The following is a 21,878-nucleotide window of genomic DNA, read 5'->3' as shown; positions in this document are numbered from 1 at the left end:
TTATAAAGAATTTCAAGCTTTCCCATACTTAGGATCAATTCATACATACCAGAAATGGGAAACATGGAATAAAAGAGTCTAGCTATTCAGTGCCAGACTAGAGTATTGAAAGGATTTTCAACAAATTGGCTATTCTGTGTGGTAATATCACAGTTTATGTAATACTGTCATCCATGAAACTTTTGCCTTGAGATTTTCTTAAGAGTTTTACTCTGTGTTGGTCACTGTCACCATTTAATAATGCTGTCTGCTATTCAATTTTCAACTTTAAATGATCATCTAAAAGACAGAACAGCCATATTCACATGAAAACTGCTGCCTCCCTGTGGGGTGGCAGAAGTTGCTAGAGAGTCATCTGAGGTGTCACTTCTGAGAAAGATGTCTGCAGTTGACGTTTTGTCAATATTCTTGTGTCTCCAGCTAGACTGGCGCTCTCTACTTAAGCACAAGGGATCTTGAGTCATAGTTGTCCCAGAATCAGGTTGTGTCTCAGACCTGTGACATGAAGCATTTAAAGCATTATAGTCCTGTGCCCCTTGTCTTTATCCTGTCTAGTAAACAAAGCTGCCACATCCTTTCAGGTGATAAAATGCATTTCACCGTCCCCTTGGTTGAGATGTAGGATCTCATGCTTTAGATATTAATCAGGACACAGGAAAGAACCAAGTTCCAAGGTTCTTTTCTTGGTTCTTTCTCACACAATACATCTTTCTCAGTATTTGGGGACAGAGGACAATGCCGGATGATCACAGAGAACCACAGCAAGAGTGAAGGTGGAAAGTGACAAGTAGATTCATCCTGTCTCTCTCATATCCATTCCCTCCCTCCGGTATACTCTGTTTAGTATTATGTGCAGTTGGGGTGGGGGAGCATAAAATCACCAGTCAACTGTATAATGCTGGAGGAAGCAGTTTCTGGGGTCTGTGAGTTTTGTTCAAAACCCACATCTCTGAAACAAATTTAAGGCTACCGAGTGCTAACTCCCATGTGGTTTTAAATATCTGGTATCTGCATAACATAGACTGGTTTCTATCTCGTTTCAGGTTCAGTCACCTGTCCAAGGCAACTTCTACTGGTTCCAGAGAGTAACTCCATGATGGACTCCTCTTGGTTGCATTCCTTGGTTTATCATGCCTTAGGGATTGACATTCAGGGTTCATAGTTAAAATGCTGGCAAAGAGAGCCCAGTTGATGAGAGTGTCCCACAGAGTTATGCAACTGAAGAATATTAACAAGTAAGGACTAAAGAACTTCTCTACTATACCTTGGGATGTTTCGCCCTCATTAACTAAGTAGCTAATTTACTCACTGCCTTTAAATACCAATCCCCTCTTTCAACACTGCTTGTTCAAATGAGGCTTCTCTAATGACCCTGCATAATTCTATAATCTGAGCTGACGCCCATCTCGGTATTCCAGAAGCTTCTACCTTTACCTTGCTCTAGTCTAGTATTTATTTGGGGGGGGGGGTGTTGAGGATGGAACTCAGGGGCACTCGGCCACTGAGCCACATCCCCAGCGCTATTTTGTATTTTATTTAGAGACAAGGTCTCACTGAGTTGCTTGGTGCCTTACTTTTGCTGAGGCTGGCTTTGAACTCAGGATTCTCCTACCTCAGCCTCCTGAGCTACTGGGATTACCAGCATGTGACACCACACCCAGTGTTGCTGTAATACTTTGTTTTTCCATAACATATTCATCAAGTGTATAGCTTAATTATTTACCTTCATTAAGTTTCATGAGGGGAGGGAAATTTTTTTATTGTATTCTCTGAGATACCCCAAACACTTAACATAATACTTGGCATAGAGCAAGAGCTCAGCAGGTACTTAATGAATGAATGAACACATCTTCAGTTGCAAATATGACAGATTAGGGTAAAAGCCAAAGCACATTCTGGGACAGTTAAAAAATAATAATACGAGACTCACAGAAATGTACTTTTACTGCTGGGGAGAAATGGAGTGAATTAATTGTTTGATGCATAAGAATTGCTCATGAATTCTGGGAAAGGATAAGGCGTATTTCCGTTCCCTAATAGATTTTCTGTTTCCATTTTCCTTGTTCACAATGAATTTCAATCACTGATGTCAAACTAGAAACAGAAGTTAATGCACAACCTTTATTCTGTGTGGTATATCTTTCCTGTGGTAGAGGCCACAGCTCAGATTTCAGACAAATAAGAATGTCAACTGATGTTAATTTTGCTGCTGTTATTTATTCATTCTTCTTCCCATGACCAAGTAGAATCATTAGTTAACACATCATTTGCCACAGGAATTGCTGGTTGATATTTCAGTGAATTCTCCAAGACACCTACTTCCTAAAGATTCACCATTTGAAGAGGTTTATTGTTTTTAATAAGTTCCAAAATCAACAACATTTTCCAATAATAGAATTAGGAGGCCAGATTCATCACTAGTGAAATTTGTCAGTCTCAATTTTCAGACATTAAGGATCAATCAAATGAAGATTATAACCAAAAATAAAAATAAAAAATAATAAAATAAAAAATTTTAACTGAAGATCAATAAAGAAATTCATCTTAGGTACATATTGAATTATTATAACTCCAAAAATTTTTGGAGAAAAAAGATGGTGCATATAATTGCATATATGTGTGTGTGTGTGTGTGTGTGTGTGTGTGTATACACACATATATATGAAGAAATAAGATATATATGTGATTATATGTAAGATCAGGTTATATATTCTATATATATCTTATATATATATATCCTTATCTTCTTATATTGGTGCAGTCTTCACTGAACCTATATGAGAGTCAGTGTGATGTAATGGGAAGAACACTGACTTAAGAGCCAGAAGGACTTGAGCTAAAACTTTTTTTTCCCTCAGTGACAGATTTATTTAGCAAGGCAGACACACATTCAACAGAAATTGCAGGATATCTCAAGGGAGAGATGTATTTGTGGGTAAAGGAGGAAAAATGCATTCAAGGGAAACTGCAGGCCATCTCAAGAGAGACAGCCTGAACTCAATCCTAACAATGTCAGTTTATACATCTCTCACTCACAGAATTGCCCCATTTGGATTATAAACTGTAGTTATTCTAAATAGTCTTTATAATTAGTTAATTTGTTAATCTGTTATAATTATTGGTCCACAGTAAATACTCAATGAAGATAGGCATAGTTTAACAAATATAAGTGCAATCCAACTTTCTTAGCATCATCAGGAAAGTTTTCCCCTGACTTCAACAGGATTATAATAGTTTATGAAAAAGAAAATGGAGGTAGGTCTACAGATAAACCAATTATTGAAAGTGGCAGGAAGTTATCACTGGCCATTCCATGAAAAGAATAAAGTACCAAGGCACAAATATCAGTGTCACTTAACCCAGGTTCCATTCCTGCCTACCTAACGTTGAGAAAACTTATGAATTATACTTCCATAGGGAAAATGATTTCCAAATTTCTCAGAAGAAATAAATTTCTATCCAATGAAATGATTATAGCATGCAGTCCTAAGAAAGGAGGAGTTCTCTTAATGGAGGAAACAAGTCCACCTGCAATAAGCAACAATAATGGCCACCCTTTTGGTAGTACCCCTGTGTGCCATGTACTGGACCAGGCGTATTATGTATCTGGCCTCATTTTTTAAGTGTATAACACAGACAGTATTTTTAGACACATTCTACTGAAAAGGGAAATGTCTTAGGGATGTTGCATAGCTTTGTTCAAGCTTATAGAGCTAGTACGTCATAGAGATGCAATTTTAATTCAAGTATATCCAATCTCCAAAGGAACAGAGACCCCAGAATCATGCCCTCTCCAAGTTCTCCTCTGCTCAAAAATTAGTGTTTGGAAAGGCAGACATATAATGAACACAATGACAAGAATTCTGTGAGACTGTGGGTTAGTGTGTAAAGGTTCACAAATTGCATCCGCCTCCTCTGCATTTGAAGTAAGGAGTCTTTTGGGGAAAAAAAGTCCAACTTGTAAAGGTTATGTTCAATCAACACTGATTTCACTTGTAAAGTGAAGGATCTCATAACAAAAACTTGCCTTTCTAACTCTTACTGCAAAACATACATTACGTCAGGATGAAGGAATAGCCAGGATCAGTCCACCTAGTGGGTTATACCCAACTGCCCTTCCTAGAACACCAAATGATTAATTCACCCAAGAAATTGCTTTTTCTTTGTTTTGCTTTTGTTTGGGTTCATGATTCTCAAATCTTATTAAGACTGTAAGAAAATATAGAAAATATTTATTTTAAATAGATAGGGTTTAAAAGATGAAATTCAGGGGCTGGGGTTGTAGCTCAGTGGTACAGCACTTTCCTAGCACACGTGAGGTACTGGGTTCAATCCTCAGCACCACACAAAAATAAATAAATAAAGGTACTGTGTCCATTTACAACTAAAATCAATGAATAAATAAATAAATAAATAAATAAATAAATAAATAAATAAATAAATAAATATAAAGTTGAGGACAGCTACCCAGCAGAAATTACCACACAGATCCAACCCTAAAAGATTTATCAACAGCCAGTCTTACACAACTTCTCCTAGTATGAGAACTAGCCAGCCCCGAGTAAGCAAGCAATCTGAAGGAAAATATGCAGGAGGCCTTTATCTGGTGAAATATAACCTGGCAAACTATAACTGAAGCCAACATGTTGAAACAGAGTAAATAATAGATAACCCTTTTTCCCTCTTGCTTTCTAAGGATTCTGAAATAGAAATAGTGCTACAGAGTAGCAATAAGATTGACCACTGAAAGTGCATTAGTCACTCATTAGCAATGCCACCTCAGGAATTATTTAAACTCTGTGGCCATTATTGGCCTCATTCAAAATTACTAGGAAGGTTTCAGAGGTTTTTATTAGAATTAGGTGTACCATGTTAGGTAATAATAACTAATAATTACTGAGCATTTACTATGTTTCAAGCACTAGGTAAAGTAAGTACTGCTCTTAGGTAAGTAAAGGAAGGTATTAAAATTAAGTAATTGAATGAAATCCATATAGTTAGAAAGCCACAGAAGCAGGACTTTGAACTTAGGGAGTCAGCATCAAAACCCATGCTCTTAGCCCACCACCCTATAATGACAACTATGGAACTCCCATACCAAGGAAAGACTCTATAAATGAGTCATGGCTACTTTTATTATTGTCAACATCCCTATCACCTCTCCAAATGAGGTCATATAATAAAAATGTTTGCACCAAAGAATGCACACTACCTGGGACATGGTTGCAGAAGTCCTCCTTCAACAATGCAGGCCTCTTTCTCTAGAAGTTCTGGACACTCCTTTCCACCACCAATGGCAATGTGCTTCACCTTCCGGCTCCTGCTCCTGAATCCTGGTGAGAGACTCCCTGAACGGCACGTCTTGGAGCAGGGGCTCCAGGAGGTCCACTCGGAGGTTTCGCAGTCTTTTGGCATGACACAGGGTTGAACAGTCAATGGGAAGAAGTCCTGCATACAAAGGCTGAAGGACAATAGCAGAAAACAGGAGGACAAGATGAAATGTATGCAATCAATAAAAGTTTAAGTTCTGACCATGAGAAGAAAAAAAAGTTTAATTCAGTATAAACTTTAAAGAGGAAGATATTTACTTCTTGAAAAGTATTAGGGGCATCAATGAAAGCATACTAGAGGACATCACTCTTAAGAATGTGTACTCTAGGCAGGCTTGGTGGCACACGCCTGTAATCCCAGCAACTCACAAGGCTGAGGCAGGAGGATCACAAGTTCAAAGTGAGCCTCGGCAACGTAGCAAAAACCTATCTCAAAATAAAAAATTTAAAAAGGGCTGGGCTGTGGCTCTGCAGTTAACTATCCCTGGATTCAATCCCTGGAACCAAAAAAAGAAAAAAAAAAAAAAACCCACAAGATTGTGTACTCTGTTTTGCCTGAACCAATGAGCTGTTTTACTTCAGCAAAATACATATGGAAGGTAGGCCTACCTTGTTCCTGTCCAGAGCATTATCAGAAATAACAGAAGTCCTTCTAGGGTATTTCACTGAGGATGCAGCCGACTGTTACCATTTATGGACTGGATCCCAACTGTGCTGCACCTCATAGATCACAACAACAATGGTATGAACTTAGATTGTATTAGCTTCACTTTGCAGATAAGGAAACGTAAGTCCAGGGAGGCTATGTAATCTGTTCTTCACCAAACAGAGGTAAATGGAAGCTTTAGAATCATCTACTCATTCTTTTAAGTATTGAGCAATTTTTGAAATAGGTAGTGATTGTTTCCTCACACTGTTAGGCTCTAAGCATCAATTTCCTCATCTGAAAATTTGAGTGAAATCAAGTAGACTGAAAGTCTAATTGCAAAACATAAATAAAGGGATGAGATAATGTGGCATTGTCATGAAGCTGACATAGAAGCATTTATGAGGAGGGGCACCAGCATTGGTGAAGTGGGGATGAACCCAGGGCCAGACAGGTGGTGCTCAGGGAGAAGGATAGCTGAGCTACAATTTTAAAAGATAAATGGAAGCTTCTTAGGCACAAAGGGAACGCTATTATAAGTCAAGGGGATAGCATATTCAAGCCTTGAAATCACACTTCATGGAAAAGGGAACCAGCCATATACTGGAGCTGGCTAGACAGCTCCCAAGAGTCAACTGCTTAACTTTTAGGAATTCTGCAAGACAACTGACTACATGTAAGTAACCTGAAATTGGCCAAGGTGGGAATATTTACACTACAGAAATTGACAATTGCTATAAATCAAACCCCCTCCTCCTAACCCCTAAGGATGGGTTGTTAAACCTTTACAAACACTCTTGGGAAAAACTAAAAGTTAATTTGTTTTGCTGAAAGTAAGAAATCAGATAGATATTAGGTATGGGATTTCTTCAAAAGCAGGCCTGAAAAGGTTTCATGTCATGGCCTAAGAAACTGGGATTTAACTGTATGTGGAATAAAATCAAACTCATAGGAATATAATATTTCAAATATTAATTGACATTTTTTCCATCACTTCATTGTTAGCCCTTCACTTATTCATTCAAAGGCATTCATTACTTTGGGAGACAAAGGGTAGTTTTCATAGAAATGTACACTAAAGAAAAGTCAATATTCTAATGCCGACTTCCAAAATTGAGCCTATGAACTCTGGGCTACAAACAATTTAATAAGTTGGGAAAACACATGTATAAGGAAGCTACTATTTAAAAAGACAGTATTCTGAGAGGAATAAAACAAATATTGATAAATAAATTATAGTGATATTTCCATACTGGCATCCTTCAGTGAGCCATTGATAGTTAATATGGCATTTCTATAGAAAAAGATAAAAAGACATAAAACAAAATTTTGGTTCAATATTTTCTTTTTGTACAATCTATTTAGGTTATAATAGCATTCCAAAATGAAAAGAACAGTATATGCTTCATTGTCATTAATCCAATATGGTGTTTAGGGGACTTGGAATGAAAATGCACTAGGAAGAACCTCTCCTATAAAGCTCCACCCAACAGAATGTATGGTCACTGTCACTGGGCAATGTGGAGGTGGGGAGTAAGGGAGCTACCTCATTCTTTTGTGTGACACAACAGAACTGTCAATCAACAAGAAGTTTCTAGGTTTTGACTTTTCTGAAACCATTATAAACTAAGTTCTAACCCTCAGCAACTCATAATGCAACCTCATTTTTGGATATAGGGTCTTTAAAGAGGTGATTGATTAAAAATGAGGCATTAAATTGGTCTAATCCAAAATGACTGGTGTCCTTATGAGTCGATATTAGGACACAGGGACATGGAGGGAAGACTAAGTAAAGGCATAAAGACAGCCACAAGTCAGGAGAGAGAGAGATCTCAGAATAAAGGAACACTGCCAACACCTCCATCTTATACTTCCAGACTCTAGAAAGCGAGAAAATATATTTCTGTTGCTTAGCCACCCGGTGTGTGGCATTTGTTTTGCCTCGGCAAATTAATTCAGAAATTTAATAGTTTTTCAATGTTTTTAGAAATGAGTTTCAATTTCCAAGATGAACTTTCTTCTTCCCTTCATGAAGTTCAGCAGGATTTAGTTCTGTCTGTTGTAGAAGTGGTGGCTTGGCTCTTCCCACTTACCAGCTTCCACTCTCATCCCTGTCACAGGGACTGGACTCTTCCCACTGGAGACACTAGTCTCCAACCACAAAAGTAAGTGCATGGACTTACAGGGACCAAGTGAGGCTTTTGCATTTTTGGAAAGGAATTCAAATTCTTATTTTGTCTTGTAGAAGTTTTTTTGTTTTGTTTTGTTTTGTTTTGGTCAAGATAAAGCAGTTGTCCCCTTGGTTATTTTAATGTTAGCTACAACAGTCCATTCCCTTGGTTAAAATAATGAAATCTAATTTGATTAGTAAGATTCCATTTAACTGGAATAGAGGAAAGAACAATAGGTGGTAAGACAGAAATATCTGGATCCTAGATTCTATATCACAATATAGTAGAATAATCTTAACTTCTTGACTACCTACTTTCATAATATGTAGGAGAAAAAAATAAAATGTGATTTGCTCACCCCCAAGAGTTGCGGTAACCTTTAGTGTAAGTGGAATCACCTTATAAACTACAGTCCACGAAGATTACTATCCACAGACAGAAATGGGAATCAATTCTTTTAAAGAAGGCAATGTGCCTTTTTAATAAAACAGACATATACTGTTGATTTGTCTTTTGAACAGGAGATGCTGTGGTAATTATACCTCCTTGACATTTACAGAGCATGCTGTCATCTGTAAATTATTTTGCAAGTATTCAACTGTAAAAGAATCTTCAAAACCCAAAACTTAAAAACCTAAAAATTACTCTTTTTTTTTTTTAACTTCTGGAAATATAAGGAAATTTCCAAAATAAGAATCAGCAGTGAAGTACCCCTAATTCATTAGCACTTCTGTTATCAATACTTTAAACAATATTAAATATTTCAAACACACAGAAAATAGATTAATAAAGCATATACTCTGATACCTTTCAAGTAAATGCTAATATTTGGCCCAGATTCTCACAAATAAATTTAAAAAAATACGAATCCAGGTAAATTCCCTGAGTCTTTACAATCCTAGTTGCATTTCCATCTCCCATTGTATGACCACTATTCTCAAATTGATGTGTGTGTTTTTTTTTTAATTTGTTTCAGAGCCAAGGACCTAACCAGGGTCTTGAATGTGCTAGGCAAGTGCTCTGCCACTGAGGTAAATCCCCAACTCCTCAAATCAACTTGCATTATTTTATATAATGTCATACTTGAAATAAATACACATATATTCATAAATACCATTGCCATACACTTTTTAAATTTTTATTTAAATATATTTTTTTAATATCACTTGCCCTGGAAAATATTTTCCTTGCTTAATAATGTGATTTCTAGATCCATACATGTTGATAAGTATGGATAGAGTTCATTTATCTTTATTGCTGAGTAATATTCTAATATGTAACAATTTATTCATTCCCCAATTAGGGGCTCTTTAGTTATACTCAACATCTTGCAAATCCACAGGTAATGTACTGAACCTCTTTCTATATGTAAGAGATAGTATTATTGCCTAGAGTTGAGTCATAAATTCTTGTATTCTCAAATGGATTAGACATGGTTATATTTTTCCTTTCCTACCTATTCCCAGTTCTTGGTATTACTGGACTTACTTTTCAAAAACATTGAGAAAATGCATCTCTTTTCCAGATTACCATTGAGCTTCATGTTCTCTTCATTTCTTTAGTGATGACTCAGATTTCCTAATCTGTGAATCAGACCACACTGCTTTCCTTTCGTGGCATGCTGAGTAATGCTCCCCCACACCCTGCCCAAGGTATCCACAACTATTGGCTCAATCTGTGAATGAACCTTATGTGGCAAAAGGGATTTGCAGATGTGATTAAGTTAAGGATTCTGAGATGGAATGATGATTCCAGAGTATTCAGGTGGGCCCAAAGTTATCACAGAGTTCTTCTAGGAGAAGGAAGAAGGGTCAGAGTCAGAGAAAAAGATGTGAAGATGGAAGTAGAGGTTGGAGTGATGCAGGTCTGTGAACTGAGGAATGCAGACAGCTTCCAGATGCAGAAAAAGGCTAGGAAATGGCTTCTCCCTGGAGGTTCCAGAAAGAAGACGCATTTCTTACGTCCATTTAAGATATTTTTTTATCTGTTACGTTTCTACCTCTATTTTTTCTTACTGAGTTTAAAAAGTACAGTAACCCACACACATATATAGATACTGACATAACAGATATATAGATACATACTCATAGATTCTAAACAGTAACCTATTGGCTTTACATTATACAAAAGTATTTTCCCATATTATATTTTTAATTTTGCACGTGATATGTTATTGCAGCAAAAATTTTAATTCTTTGTTCAGTCTTTCCTCTTATAGCTTGTGCTTTTCATGCCACACTTTGACTTTTTCCCCTGTCCCAATGCCATAATGTCATACTCTCATGATTTTTCTTCCAGAAAATTTTACACCTTCCTTTTTCATTATTTAAATCATCAATTTGATAATCATCTTAGTGTATGTTTTATCATCCTCCATTTTTTTAAAACCATTATCAGGCAGATGTTAAACCTATATAATATTTATATCTTCACCCTACTTTCCATGTTTTTTACTTTCCAAATGACTTTGCTAAAATTATCTTCTATGATTTTAAACATATTTTATAATTAGATTTTAATGCTCATGATTTCTTTATTTTTAATTATGCTTTTAAAATATCATCCCATCTTTATTTCATGACTACCATATTTCATCTTGTGTCTTTCACAATACTAAAATGAGTTTTAAAACTATTTTTTTGCTCCCTACATTATATCATTCTATTCTGATTTCTGTTTATTTTGGTCTGTTTCATATTGGAATTGGCTCAAATATCTGGTGATCCTTTCTGATAGGGACTGGGATAAGAAATAAGAAGTGCAAACTGGAAGTCTTTGGTACCTATATAGGGCTTGTCAAATGATAAGATGTTACCATTTGCTAACTATGCAAAGGTCTGGTCATTTTACTGGAGCCACTTAAATATTGGTCTCCATCAGGCTGTACTTTTAGCTTGCTTCTTTCCCAAGATAGAAATCTCTTGTCTCTTGCCTCATCTGTGTAAATGTGAATGTTAGATTTATGATAGCTGACTAGAGAAAGGAAGCAGTGTTACAAACTATGTAAGGATTTTCAGAGAAACTGTCCGATCACAGTATGATGTTTTATACTTATGTAATCTTCTGCAGGTAAGGGGGTAATGTTTAGAACCATTGAACACATTCATCCTTGGTCATTTAGTGTCTGTAATGTCTAATCCTTCCAAGGATCTTGTATTAAAGTTGGAATAGAATAAGCTGCAGTACTGTAATGAATAAACTGTGGAATTTCAATATCTTATCAAAAAATAAATAATTTTCCTATGTACATATAAGAATACACTATAGTAAATCTTATCATCATGTACATCCATAAGAATGGGGTCCTGAATAGACTAAGAGATATACCATATTTGTACAATTATATCAAAATGAATTCTATACTGTCATGTATAAATGACAGTAAAATGAAACTAATAAAATGAAACTAATAAAAAAAGAAAATTCTGGAAAAAAAGCATTTTTGTTTATTTTTATTTCTGTTATGCATTCCATTATGGTCCCTTCATAAAATTTGTTACAGGTTATTCACCTTTTCTCAGGACCCTTCTCTAACTTAAACCTTAAGGATTCAGCTTGTGTCTACCATACAGATTCAATGTTTGGAATATGTGGCTTCCAAGTTCACCTTTAAACAGGGAGAGGAGAGCAGGAAGATGGTGCAGGGTGACTCATGACTTTAGACTGGAAGTGGCTTCTCTTACTTATGCCCATGTCACTGACTAGAGCTCAGCCAATGGACTCTAATATAATTACAAAGAAGACAGGAAGATATGTGATAAACACATAGATGTATGTCTAATGCAAGTATGCTATATAAATTGTCACTTCTTACAAGTTTGTCAACTGAAGGAGGACTTTCTACTTTCTCCATGTTGCTGCATAAATTGCCACTCATCTGGTTTTTCAATTTTCCAAATTTGCTGATCTTTCTTTCCAATGGACATATATTTTGCATTACATTTGTGCTTAAGAGTTTGTGTCTTTTTATTCATTACTGTCATTTAAAAAGGCTTCCAGAAAAGAGTAGAAATACACATTTGGGTTCATTTTGTAATTTGTGACCAGAAACCAAAGAGTTATGTGACACAAAGCTTTGCTAAAGCCATTTAATGATCCCATCTATAAATCGATGTGTTCCTAGAGAGCTAAATCTACCCTACACAGGGAGAAAGTACTGATTAGTGTAATTAAAAATGTATGAGTTAAGTATCTAATTGTGAAAGTATTTCCATTTATTTTAATTTTGTTCTAAATTAAATAACATCAGTATATATATAATTGAATATTTCCCAAATATACTTCAGAGTTAAAAAGTAATTTTTTATAAATGTAAAATTGCAACTAAGAAAGCACTTTGGAAACTCAGTAAAACCGTGGACCACACAAAAGCGTTGTTTTTGCAATTATTTAGCAAAAACCCTGCTATCCATATGGCATCCACATACCCAAATCAGAGCATAACAACACGGGAACAGTCACTCCTGAAGCTTGCAATTCTAACTTAGGGAATGTTTGCAAGATCACATCATGAAAGTAACACCAAGGAATAAAAATGTGAGTGAAAAAATGAAGACAAATGAGCCAGAACTGAAACAGGCTTAAAGGAGACTAGATATGGGAAATCAGATAGTATGCATGCTATTACTTTTAATGCTTTCAACTCCAAAGTGGTAGCATTTTTTTTGCTACCAGTCGAACTAATAGGAATGTATGAAAAAAATGACAAGGAAGATAACTGCAATAAGGAAAACATGCATACGCCAAGGCTTATGTAAATCCGTGACTGCTTTAGAAAACAGAGCCCAAAATGAGCCTCGTCACCTACTACAACATGAGATTCAGCAAATAAAACATTTCAATAAACAGAGTTTTATAAATATAGTCTGAAAGACAATTTTGAAAATGTTAACTTACCAAGAAAAAGCATTGAGGATTACTGAGAGACCTTAGATGGAAAAGTACATGAGCTTTCTTTCTCTATGACTTCCTTTCTTAGCCAAATTAGCCTGAGGTACTTATATCTTATTTATCTAAGATTAGTATTTACAACTAGCAGGGGGCACAAATTGGAATGTACAACCTTTTTTTTTTTTGTACTTCTTAAATAAAACTGCACAATTAAAACTCCTCTTAATTTCTTATTTCTATTTACATAATTTTAAACTTTTCAATAGGTAATAAACCTAAAATCACATAGTAATCTAAAATAGCAATATGAAGTTAGGTTTTAAATATGCCGTTCAGTTTCTTCTATGGAACAGAAGGATTGTTCTATAGATATAGACGTAAGCATACAGATATACTGAGATATTAAATTCTTGAGAGGGAATATCCTTGAGTGTGATATTATATCAAAAGAGAATGTGTTTAGTATTATGATCATTTCCTGTCACTAGAAAATATTATTCAACAGAGATTTAAAATGCAGTGCAAGTCTCCCAATATAACAGATTTTATCTTCTCCAAATTTCTTAGACAGAGCACTCAGAATGATATGTTGGTTTGTATTTGTGGGTGTGCATGTAACTGGTTAGAGATGAAAGCAGTGTCAGCAATCATCTAAAGGTCTTGGCCACTACTTTCATTTTATAGAAATGGAAACTGAGGACCCCCAAAAGAGAAACAATTTTCTAATGAGTAAACAGTAAAACTATAGAATGACCAAGGCTAAAATTGAATTATTGTGCCTTTAAGTCCAAAACCACGTTGGCATGTGAGAACTGTGCTTGTTTATAGATCAAATTTATAAGATCCTAAAGTTGTACTAAAAAGAAAAAGCCTACCTTGACCTCCAGGTTTGGAGGACAATGGCAGTTACCTGACTCGGAATTTCCTCTATCAAAAGTACCCTCAAAAAACAAACGAACAAACAAACTACCCTCACAACAAAAAGGAGAGCAAATAAAAACCATTCCCCATTACTAGCAACAGAACACACACACACACACACACACACACACACACACACCCCTCCAAATTGTATATAAGTAAAAAAAAATTGTAATAGATGATGCATGAAAGATCCAACCCAGTAGGTATGGAAACAAGAAATGAGTCCTAAGAGAGTCCATGAAAAGGGATATGGAGGTATAAAAGACTTCGATGAAATGCAGAAAAAGATTACTTTCAAAAAAAGAAAAATTCACCAATGACTTCAAAATACTTAATACAGGTTGGAATTTGGCAGTTCACAACAAATACAAAGAACTGAGGAGGACATGTCCCAGAAGCATTCCTTTGAGGGGTAATTGCATAGAGAGAGGGCTGGTAGCTAATCCTTAGAGATGAAGCAGAAAAGGGAAAAAAGGAAATTGCGAGGGGATTAAAAATCCTGCAGAAGCAAAGGAGAAATAAGACATGAAACCCCTTCCTCAACAACACTACCAGAAGCAATATTCATAAATGAAACTTCACAAAAGAAGGCAGAAATGACAAAAGGATTGCTTTTGAATTAGAATCCCTATTCATGAAATGGACAGAAATTTAACCAAAACACACTACATCATTCAAAATTTTAATACAATATCAGAAAATGTAAAAGACTTTCTACTACTAAAATATCTCCTCCATAGCAAGTATAAAGTTGGAAAAATGTTATAATATAACACACTATACCACAGAAAACATTCTCAAATATGTTTGGGGATGAGAGAGAGAGCGTGAGCGAGGGCAAGGGGGAGGAAGAGGAAGGGAGTAAGAAGGAGGGAGAGAGATTTTGAGTTGATTGTTTTCAGAAAGAAAAGAAAAGAAAAAAATTATTTCAAAAATTAATTATGAATTAAAAGAAAGACAAATGAAATAGAGCACATTAAAGGAATTAGAACTTTAAAAAACAAAAAACAAAGAAAGAAGTAAAGTAAATGAGATCAATGGATCAAGAAATTTTGATACACATACACACACACAATGGAGATCTACTCAGCCTTACAAAATAATGAAATTATGGTATTTGCCAATAAATGGATGGGAATGGAGAATATCATGCTAAGTGAAATAAGACAAAGTCAGAAATTCAAAGGTCAAATATATTCTCTCATATGCAGAAGTTACAGTAAAGGAAAGGAGGAATGAAGGATAATATAAAGGGCCAATCAAATATAAATTAACAAATGAGCAAAAGAAGTCAAGTAAAATAGAGGAAGAGGAATGGGTGAGGGGAGGGAGTTTGGGAGGGAAAAGGGGAAAAGGGGAAAAATGGGATCATAAACTGAAATCAACTTCTATGCACATATGAATTTGTCAGGATGAACCCCACCACTATGTGTAACAACAAAAATTTGTAAATGGAGAAATAAAATTTGTAAATGGAGAAATAAAAGTAGTTAAGAGAAAGTAAATGATAGGGAAAATAGGTAGAGTGGTCCAATTTATATATATATTTCATGTCCTTGATAAAGAAAATCAAAACACTGTACCAAGTGACTATTTAAAATTTTTATAATTCCCAAATTTCAAAAAATAAAAGATCTGAATCTACACATTGAAATGGAAATGTGATCCAGAACAATCAACACTTAGACATGTAGTAGTAAAAATGTTAAACCTTAAAAAATAAAGGGGAGTAAGATTTCAGGAAAAAAAGATGAATAACTTAAAAATGCATAAAAAGTTAAACTGGCAGTAGACTTCTCAAAAAAAAAAAAAAAAACCCACATACATCAAGGCTGTAGGGAAGTAGCATTTTCAAGAAAAGCCATGAGAAGGCATAACATAAGAATATTATATCCAACTAAACCATTCTTCAATTTTGAATTTCACAAACTGAGGAAATACTATACATTGCAAATTTTCTTAAGAATCTACTAGAAGCTGAGACATCCAACCAAACTTAACTTCGTGTTATAGTTTAGATATTAGGTGATCCCCAAAAGCTCATGTGTGAGAAAATACAAGAAGATTTAGAGGAGGATGATTGTGTTATGACAGTCTTAATCCAATCAGTGAACTAATCCCCTGAAGGGATTAACTGAGTAGGAACTAAAGGTGGGTAGGGTGTGGCTAGAGGAGGTGGGTATTGGGGGTATGCCTGTGGGGGATGCATTTGGTGAGCTGAACTTAGTCTCTCTCTGCTTCCTGAACAGGTTGTCAGCTGCTTCTCTCAGTCACAGACTACCCCCATGATGTTCTGCTGACCTCATGCCCCAAGGAATGGAGGCAGCTATCTGTGGACTGAGATCCCAGAAACTAAGTCCCTAAATAAGCTTTCTTCCTCTAAAATTGTTCTTGTCAGGTCTTGTAGTCACAGCAATGAAAAAACTGACTAAAACACTTTGAAATCTTTGGTAAAATTACTGAATTAAGCATTTCAAATATATGACTGTACAACAAAGATAACAATTAGGAGGTCATGGACAGAATAATAAAATGTAAATATTGCTCTAACAAAGTAGAATGGATAATATGGAAAAACAAGAATATAAAATGGGGAAGAAGGGGGCTGGGGTTATGGCTCAGCTGTAGAGTGCTTGCCTAGCACATGTAAGGCACTGGGTTCTATCCTCTCCACCACTTAAAAATAAATAAATAAAATGAAGGTATTGTGTCCATCTAACACTAAAAATATATATAAAAAAGAAAATGGGGAAAGAAGAATAAGATTATAGATAGTAAGTGTTAATCATTTAAAACTAATAGTTAATTATACATTAGTGTAGGAAAGGTGACGGAATTAAGGGCACCATAACAAGTGTTAAATATGAAGATGACCCCTAAAATGTAAAGTCTACCTTTCCTAAAAAGAAAGAAAAAAAATACATTTAAAAATCAAAAAGTATACACCAGTGAAACCAGTAAACATAAGTGATATGTAAAGTTATACATATTACAATTACAAAATGACAGAATTGAGAACAGATGAGTCATTATTAAATGTAAAGTTAATTAATTTATTAAAAAAAATTTAGTGTTTGCACTGATTCTTAAAGAAAAACCCAACTCCATGCTGCTGCTTAATATAAGACAAGCCTACAAAGTGTGAAAGATGGAAAATAAGGAGATGGACAAAGACTTATAAGGTAAATTAAAACACACAAAAATGTATATTTTGCAATCCTAATACTAGACGAAGTGAAATCCAAGGAAAAATCATTACAAGAGACAAATAAAGATAACTAAAAATGTCAAAATCATTATTCTACAATAAAAGCATGGCAGTTCTGAGTATGTACCAAATAACAGAGGAACAAAAAAATAAAGAAAATATGAAAATATAGAAATTTCCAGAAAAAATAGATATAAACTAATAATTACAGACTCTAAGAACTATTTTCAGTATAAAACAGACCAAGCAGAGTGTTAAGGTTTATGTATGAGGTGTCCCCCAATGCTCCTTTGTTAATGAAGGAATATTCAGAGACAAAATAATTAGATTTTTTTAAGGTTTATATATGAGGTGTCCCCCAATGCTCCTTTGTTAATGAAGGAATATTCAGAGACAAAATAATTAGATTTTTTTAACTTTTTAAAAAAATGTGTTCTTTAAGTATAGAGTATATTTCAACATATTCATACAAACATGGAGCACATCTTATTCTAATTAGAATCCCAGACTTGTGGTTGTACATGATGTGGAGATTCACTATGGTATGTTTATATATGTGCAAAAGAAAGTTAAGTCAGATTAGATTTTGAAAACTGTTGTGATGGGTTGACAGATCTAGCTCCATGAGAATGTTATAGGCCAGACTCTAAGGGAAATGACTGAACAGACTCCATTTTGCTCTGAGACTCCATGTTATGTAGGAAATAAGCTTCCCCATGGGAACACCCTGCCTCTGTGCCCATCATCAGTTACTTAGTGTGACATGTTTAACAATACAGAATGATAATTCCTATGTAAATAAACATTGCTGTCTTTTGATTCCTATTACTCCTAAACAATGTACCATGTGAACAGTGATTGTGTGGATGTTAGCAACCATTCTTTAGTTTGTACCTAGGTAAGGGCCATTTTGACCCACTTCCTTCTCTGTCAATGATCTCATGATGTTAATGTGTAATTTTGAATCATAGCAACAGACACTTATGATTAATGTGATTTTTGGTACAAGAACCCCTACACCCTGTGGTCGGGGCTATTCTCCCAATAGCCATTTTTGGGGGCATTGTGTGAGACAGTCAGCTGGCTGGCTTAATAAAGACTCTCAAATTTGGACTTGTCAGTGGTGATCCATCTGTTCTTAAGTTGTGCCCCATAACACTGTAACCTGAACAGTCCATCCTAGTTTGAATGGACTGACTGGGTGGTAACTAGGCATGGCTGGAAGAGGTGGGTCACTAGGGATGTGCCCTGGAAAGGTATATGTTCCTTGAATTCCCTTGTTGGTCCCGTACCCTGGTCCACATCCTGACCCTACCATTAGCTGAGTGAGCAGCTTTTGTTCCCTGGGCCCTTCCACCAAGGTGTGCTGCCTCATCATGGGACCAGAACAATAGAGTTGGCCATCTATAGACTCAGACCTCTGAAACCACGAGCTCAAATAAATTTTTCCTCCTCTAAGTTAAATTGGGTATTTTGGTTACAGTGACTAAAAACAAGAAAAATAGTAAAGATTATAAAAACCTAAAACATATAATCAATAAAATTTATGTGTATGCATTTATGTAATAACACATAACCAATAATAGAAAATATATTTTCTATATAGCAAAAATATTACAAACAATTCCTTCTACTTACAAAGCAATAAAACTAGAAGTTAAAAATGAATCAAAGAAAAAGCAAATGTCCTTTTTAACTAGAAAGTAAAATGGTTTGCATTAAACAGTTGAAAGAGGACAAAGAAAACACTGAAAAATTACAGTAAAATACTACATGTCATTGTCTATGGAATCCATTTAAAGCAGTGATCAGAGAAAACGTGTATTGGTACAATCGAAAATAAATTAATTAAATCCCCTATTATAAAATTTAGAAAGAAAACAAAAATAAAATGCAAAGGAAACATGAGAAACTAGAGTAAAGAAAAATGCAGAAATCAATAAAGTAGAGATCATGAAATCAGTAGTCCATATTAATAACCCAAAGTACTTTTTAAAAATCTACAAAACAAGCAAAATATTAACTATGTTTCAACAATAACTAAAGAGAGAAAAAATACATAAACAATGAAACAATTAAAACTCTTGATAAATGATATACATTCATGAAAATAAATTTGAAAATCTAGAAGAAATGAGTCATTTAAGAATATAGGCTATTTAACAATAGGTGTTGGCAAGGATGTGGGGGAAAAAGGTACACTCGTACATTGATGGTGGGGTTGCAAATTAGTGCAGCCACTCTGGAAAGCAGTATGGAGATTCCTCAGACAGCTTGGAATGGAACCACCATTTGACCTAGCTATCCCACTCCTTGGCCTATACCCAAAGGACTTAAAATCAGCATACTACAGAGATACAGCCACATCAATGTTCATAGCTTCTCAATTCACAATAGCCAGATTGTGGAACCAACCTAGATGTCCTTCAATTGATGAATGGATAAAGAAACTGTGGCATATATATACAATGGAATATTACTCTGCCATAAAGAATGATAAAATTATGACATTTGCAGGCAAATGGATGAAATTGGAGAATATCATGCTAAGTGAGATAAGCCAATCTCAAAAAACCAAAGGACAAATGATCTCTCTGATAAGTGGATGATGACACATAATGGGGGGTGGGAGGGGTTAGTGTTAGGATTAGGGTTAGGTTTAGGGTTAGAGAGGGTGGCAAGAATGGAGGAAGGAAGGACTGTATAGAGGGAAAGAGGGGTGGGAGGGGTGGGGGGGAAGGGAAAAATAACAGAATGAATCAAACATTACCCTATGTAAATGTATGTATACACAAATGGTATGCCTTTACTCCATGTACAAACAGAGAAACAACATGTATCCCATTTGCTTACAATAAAAAAAAAAAATTGAAAAAAAAAGCAGATCACATAGATACAAAACTGATTTGGGGCCAAAAAGGTAAAGCAGTGGGTAAGACTTTTAGTTAAATGGATCAGTGGGATTTGCACTTAAAAAAAAAAAAAATAGCAGCTCAATTCACAATAACTAAACTATGGAACCAACCTAGATGCCCTTCAACAGATGAATGGATAAAAAATGTGGTACATATACACAATGGAATATTACTCTCCTTTAAAGAAGAATGAAATTATGACATTTGCAGGTAAATGGGTAGAACTAGAGAATATCATGCTAAGTGAAATAAGCCAATGCCCCAAACACAAAAGCTGAATGTTTTCTCTGATAAGCAGATGCTGATCCATAGTGGGGGTGGGGGGAAAGGGAAGAATGAAAAAATTTTAGATTATGCAAAGGGAAGTGAAGGAAGGGGTGGGATGATGGGGATGGGAAGGACTGTAGAATGAGACAGACACTATTACCTTATGTACATGTATGATTACACTACTGGTGTGACTCAGAACCATGTACAGCCAGAGGAATGAGAAGTCATGCTCCTTTTGTGTACAATGTGTCAAAATGCATTCTACTGTCATGTATAACTAATTAGAATAAAAAAAATTTTAATTAAAAAAAAGAATATAGGCTATTTAAATGAACCCAGCATGAAGAGACCAAAACAAAACCCACCATAAATAAGGTTTTCAAGGAAATACCTCACACATGCACAAAAAACAATATCAAGCCCATATGGTTTCATAAAGGAATTCTACCAAACATTTAATGACTAGATATTCTCAATGCCATATAATTTGTTTAGAACATATGAACAACAAATTCTTATGAATCCATTGTAATAATACTATTCCCACTTGACAAAGAGAGCAACAAGAAAGTGGCAAAGTGGGGGATATATTACAGGATGCAGGGATGGTATGTTATCAGAAAATTTATTCACACAATTTGCCAAATAATTAAATATGTTTAAATCGTGGGATTATCTACAAAGATGCTGAAAAAACTTTTGACAAAAATCAACATCTATTAGTAATACAAACTTTTGGTAAAAGGAAAAAGAAATATGGACGGATAGATAGCTATGTAATATGATTAAATACAAAATATACACATGCGCACACAGACATAAATACACACACCTTGTGAGAGCAGGATAATGCCCTTCTCGCAAGAGATCCATGGATAATCCTCAATATCTGAGAAATGTTACTTTAAATGGCAAAAGGTAGCTTAGCAGAAGTGATAGTAGCACCACCATGAAAGAGAAATTGACAGTTAACACCACCATGAAAGAAGTAGCAATATCTTACAAAATTTGATGATGTATTCCCAACAATACCAAAAACACATTATGTAGAAGCTAATTTATTGAAAAAAGTATTTGTAATTGTAAATTATTCAAATCTATCTAAATTTCATGTGTAAGAATTTGTTCAAATAAAACTATGGTTGCACAACACAACAAAGGTCTATGGAAGTGTAAAAGAGAATGGGGAAGATGTTGAGCAAACTAACATGAAGCAATTCCCAGTAAATAGCGCTAAGTGAAATACTCAAAAGGGATCATACCAGGTGCCACCTTTTGTGAAAGAGTGTAGGGAAAACAAGAAGATGTTAAGAGGAGAGGATGAACTGGAAACCAAGGAAACTAATTATCTACATAGAGTAGAAGACAGGGTTGAAGGTATATACAAAGGAATTCTCTCCTCTGAGTATGATCATGTGTAGTTTTGATTTTTAAAACCTATAAATGCCCAAAAGATTCAAAGATAAAATTTTATCATTATGGATGAGGAGGGGGAAATGAAGTATGAAACAGAAAACAAATTGG

The 21,878-nt window shown here is 35.1% G+C and overlaps 1 protein-coding gene across 1 annotated transcript in view; it reads right to left on the bottom strand.

Annotated features, from left to right (window-relative positions):
* Thsd7b (thrombospondin type 1 domain containing 7B) overlaps nucleotides 1-21,878 on the bottom strand; it is a 715,164-nt gene that overhangs the window by 510,363 nt on the left and 182,923 nt on the right. The window contains 1 exon segment of the mRNA XM_047545870.1: nucleotides 5,213-5,461. Coding sequence (XP_047401826.1) covers nucleotides 5,213-5,461 — 249 coding nt within the window.

The sequence above is a fragment of the Sciurus carolinensis genome, chromosome 3 (genome assembly GCF_902686445.1).
Source record: "Sciurus carolinensis chromosome 3, mSciCar1.2, whole genome shotgun sequence".
NCBI lineage: Eukaryota > Metazoa > Chordata > Mammalia > Rodentia > Sciuridae > Sciurus > Sciurus carolinensis.
This window is presented reverse-complemented; position numbering and strand designations above follow the sequence as displayed.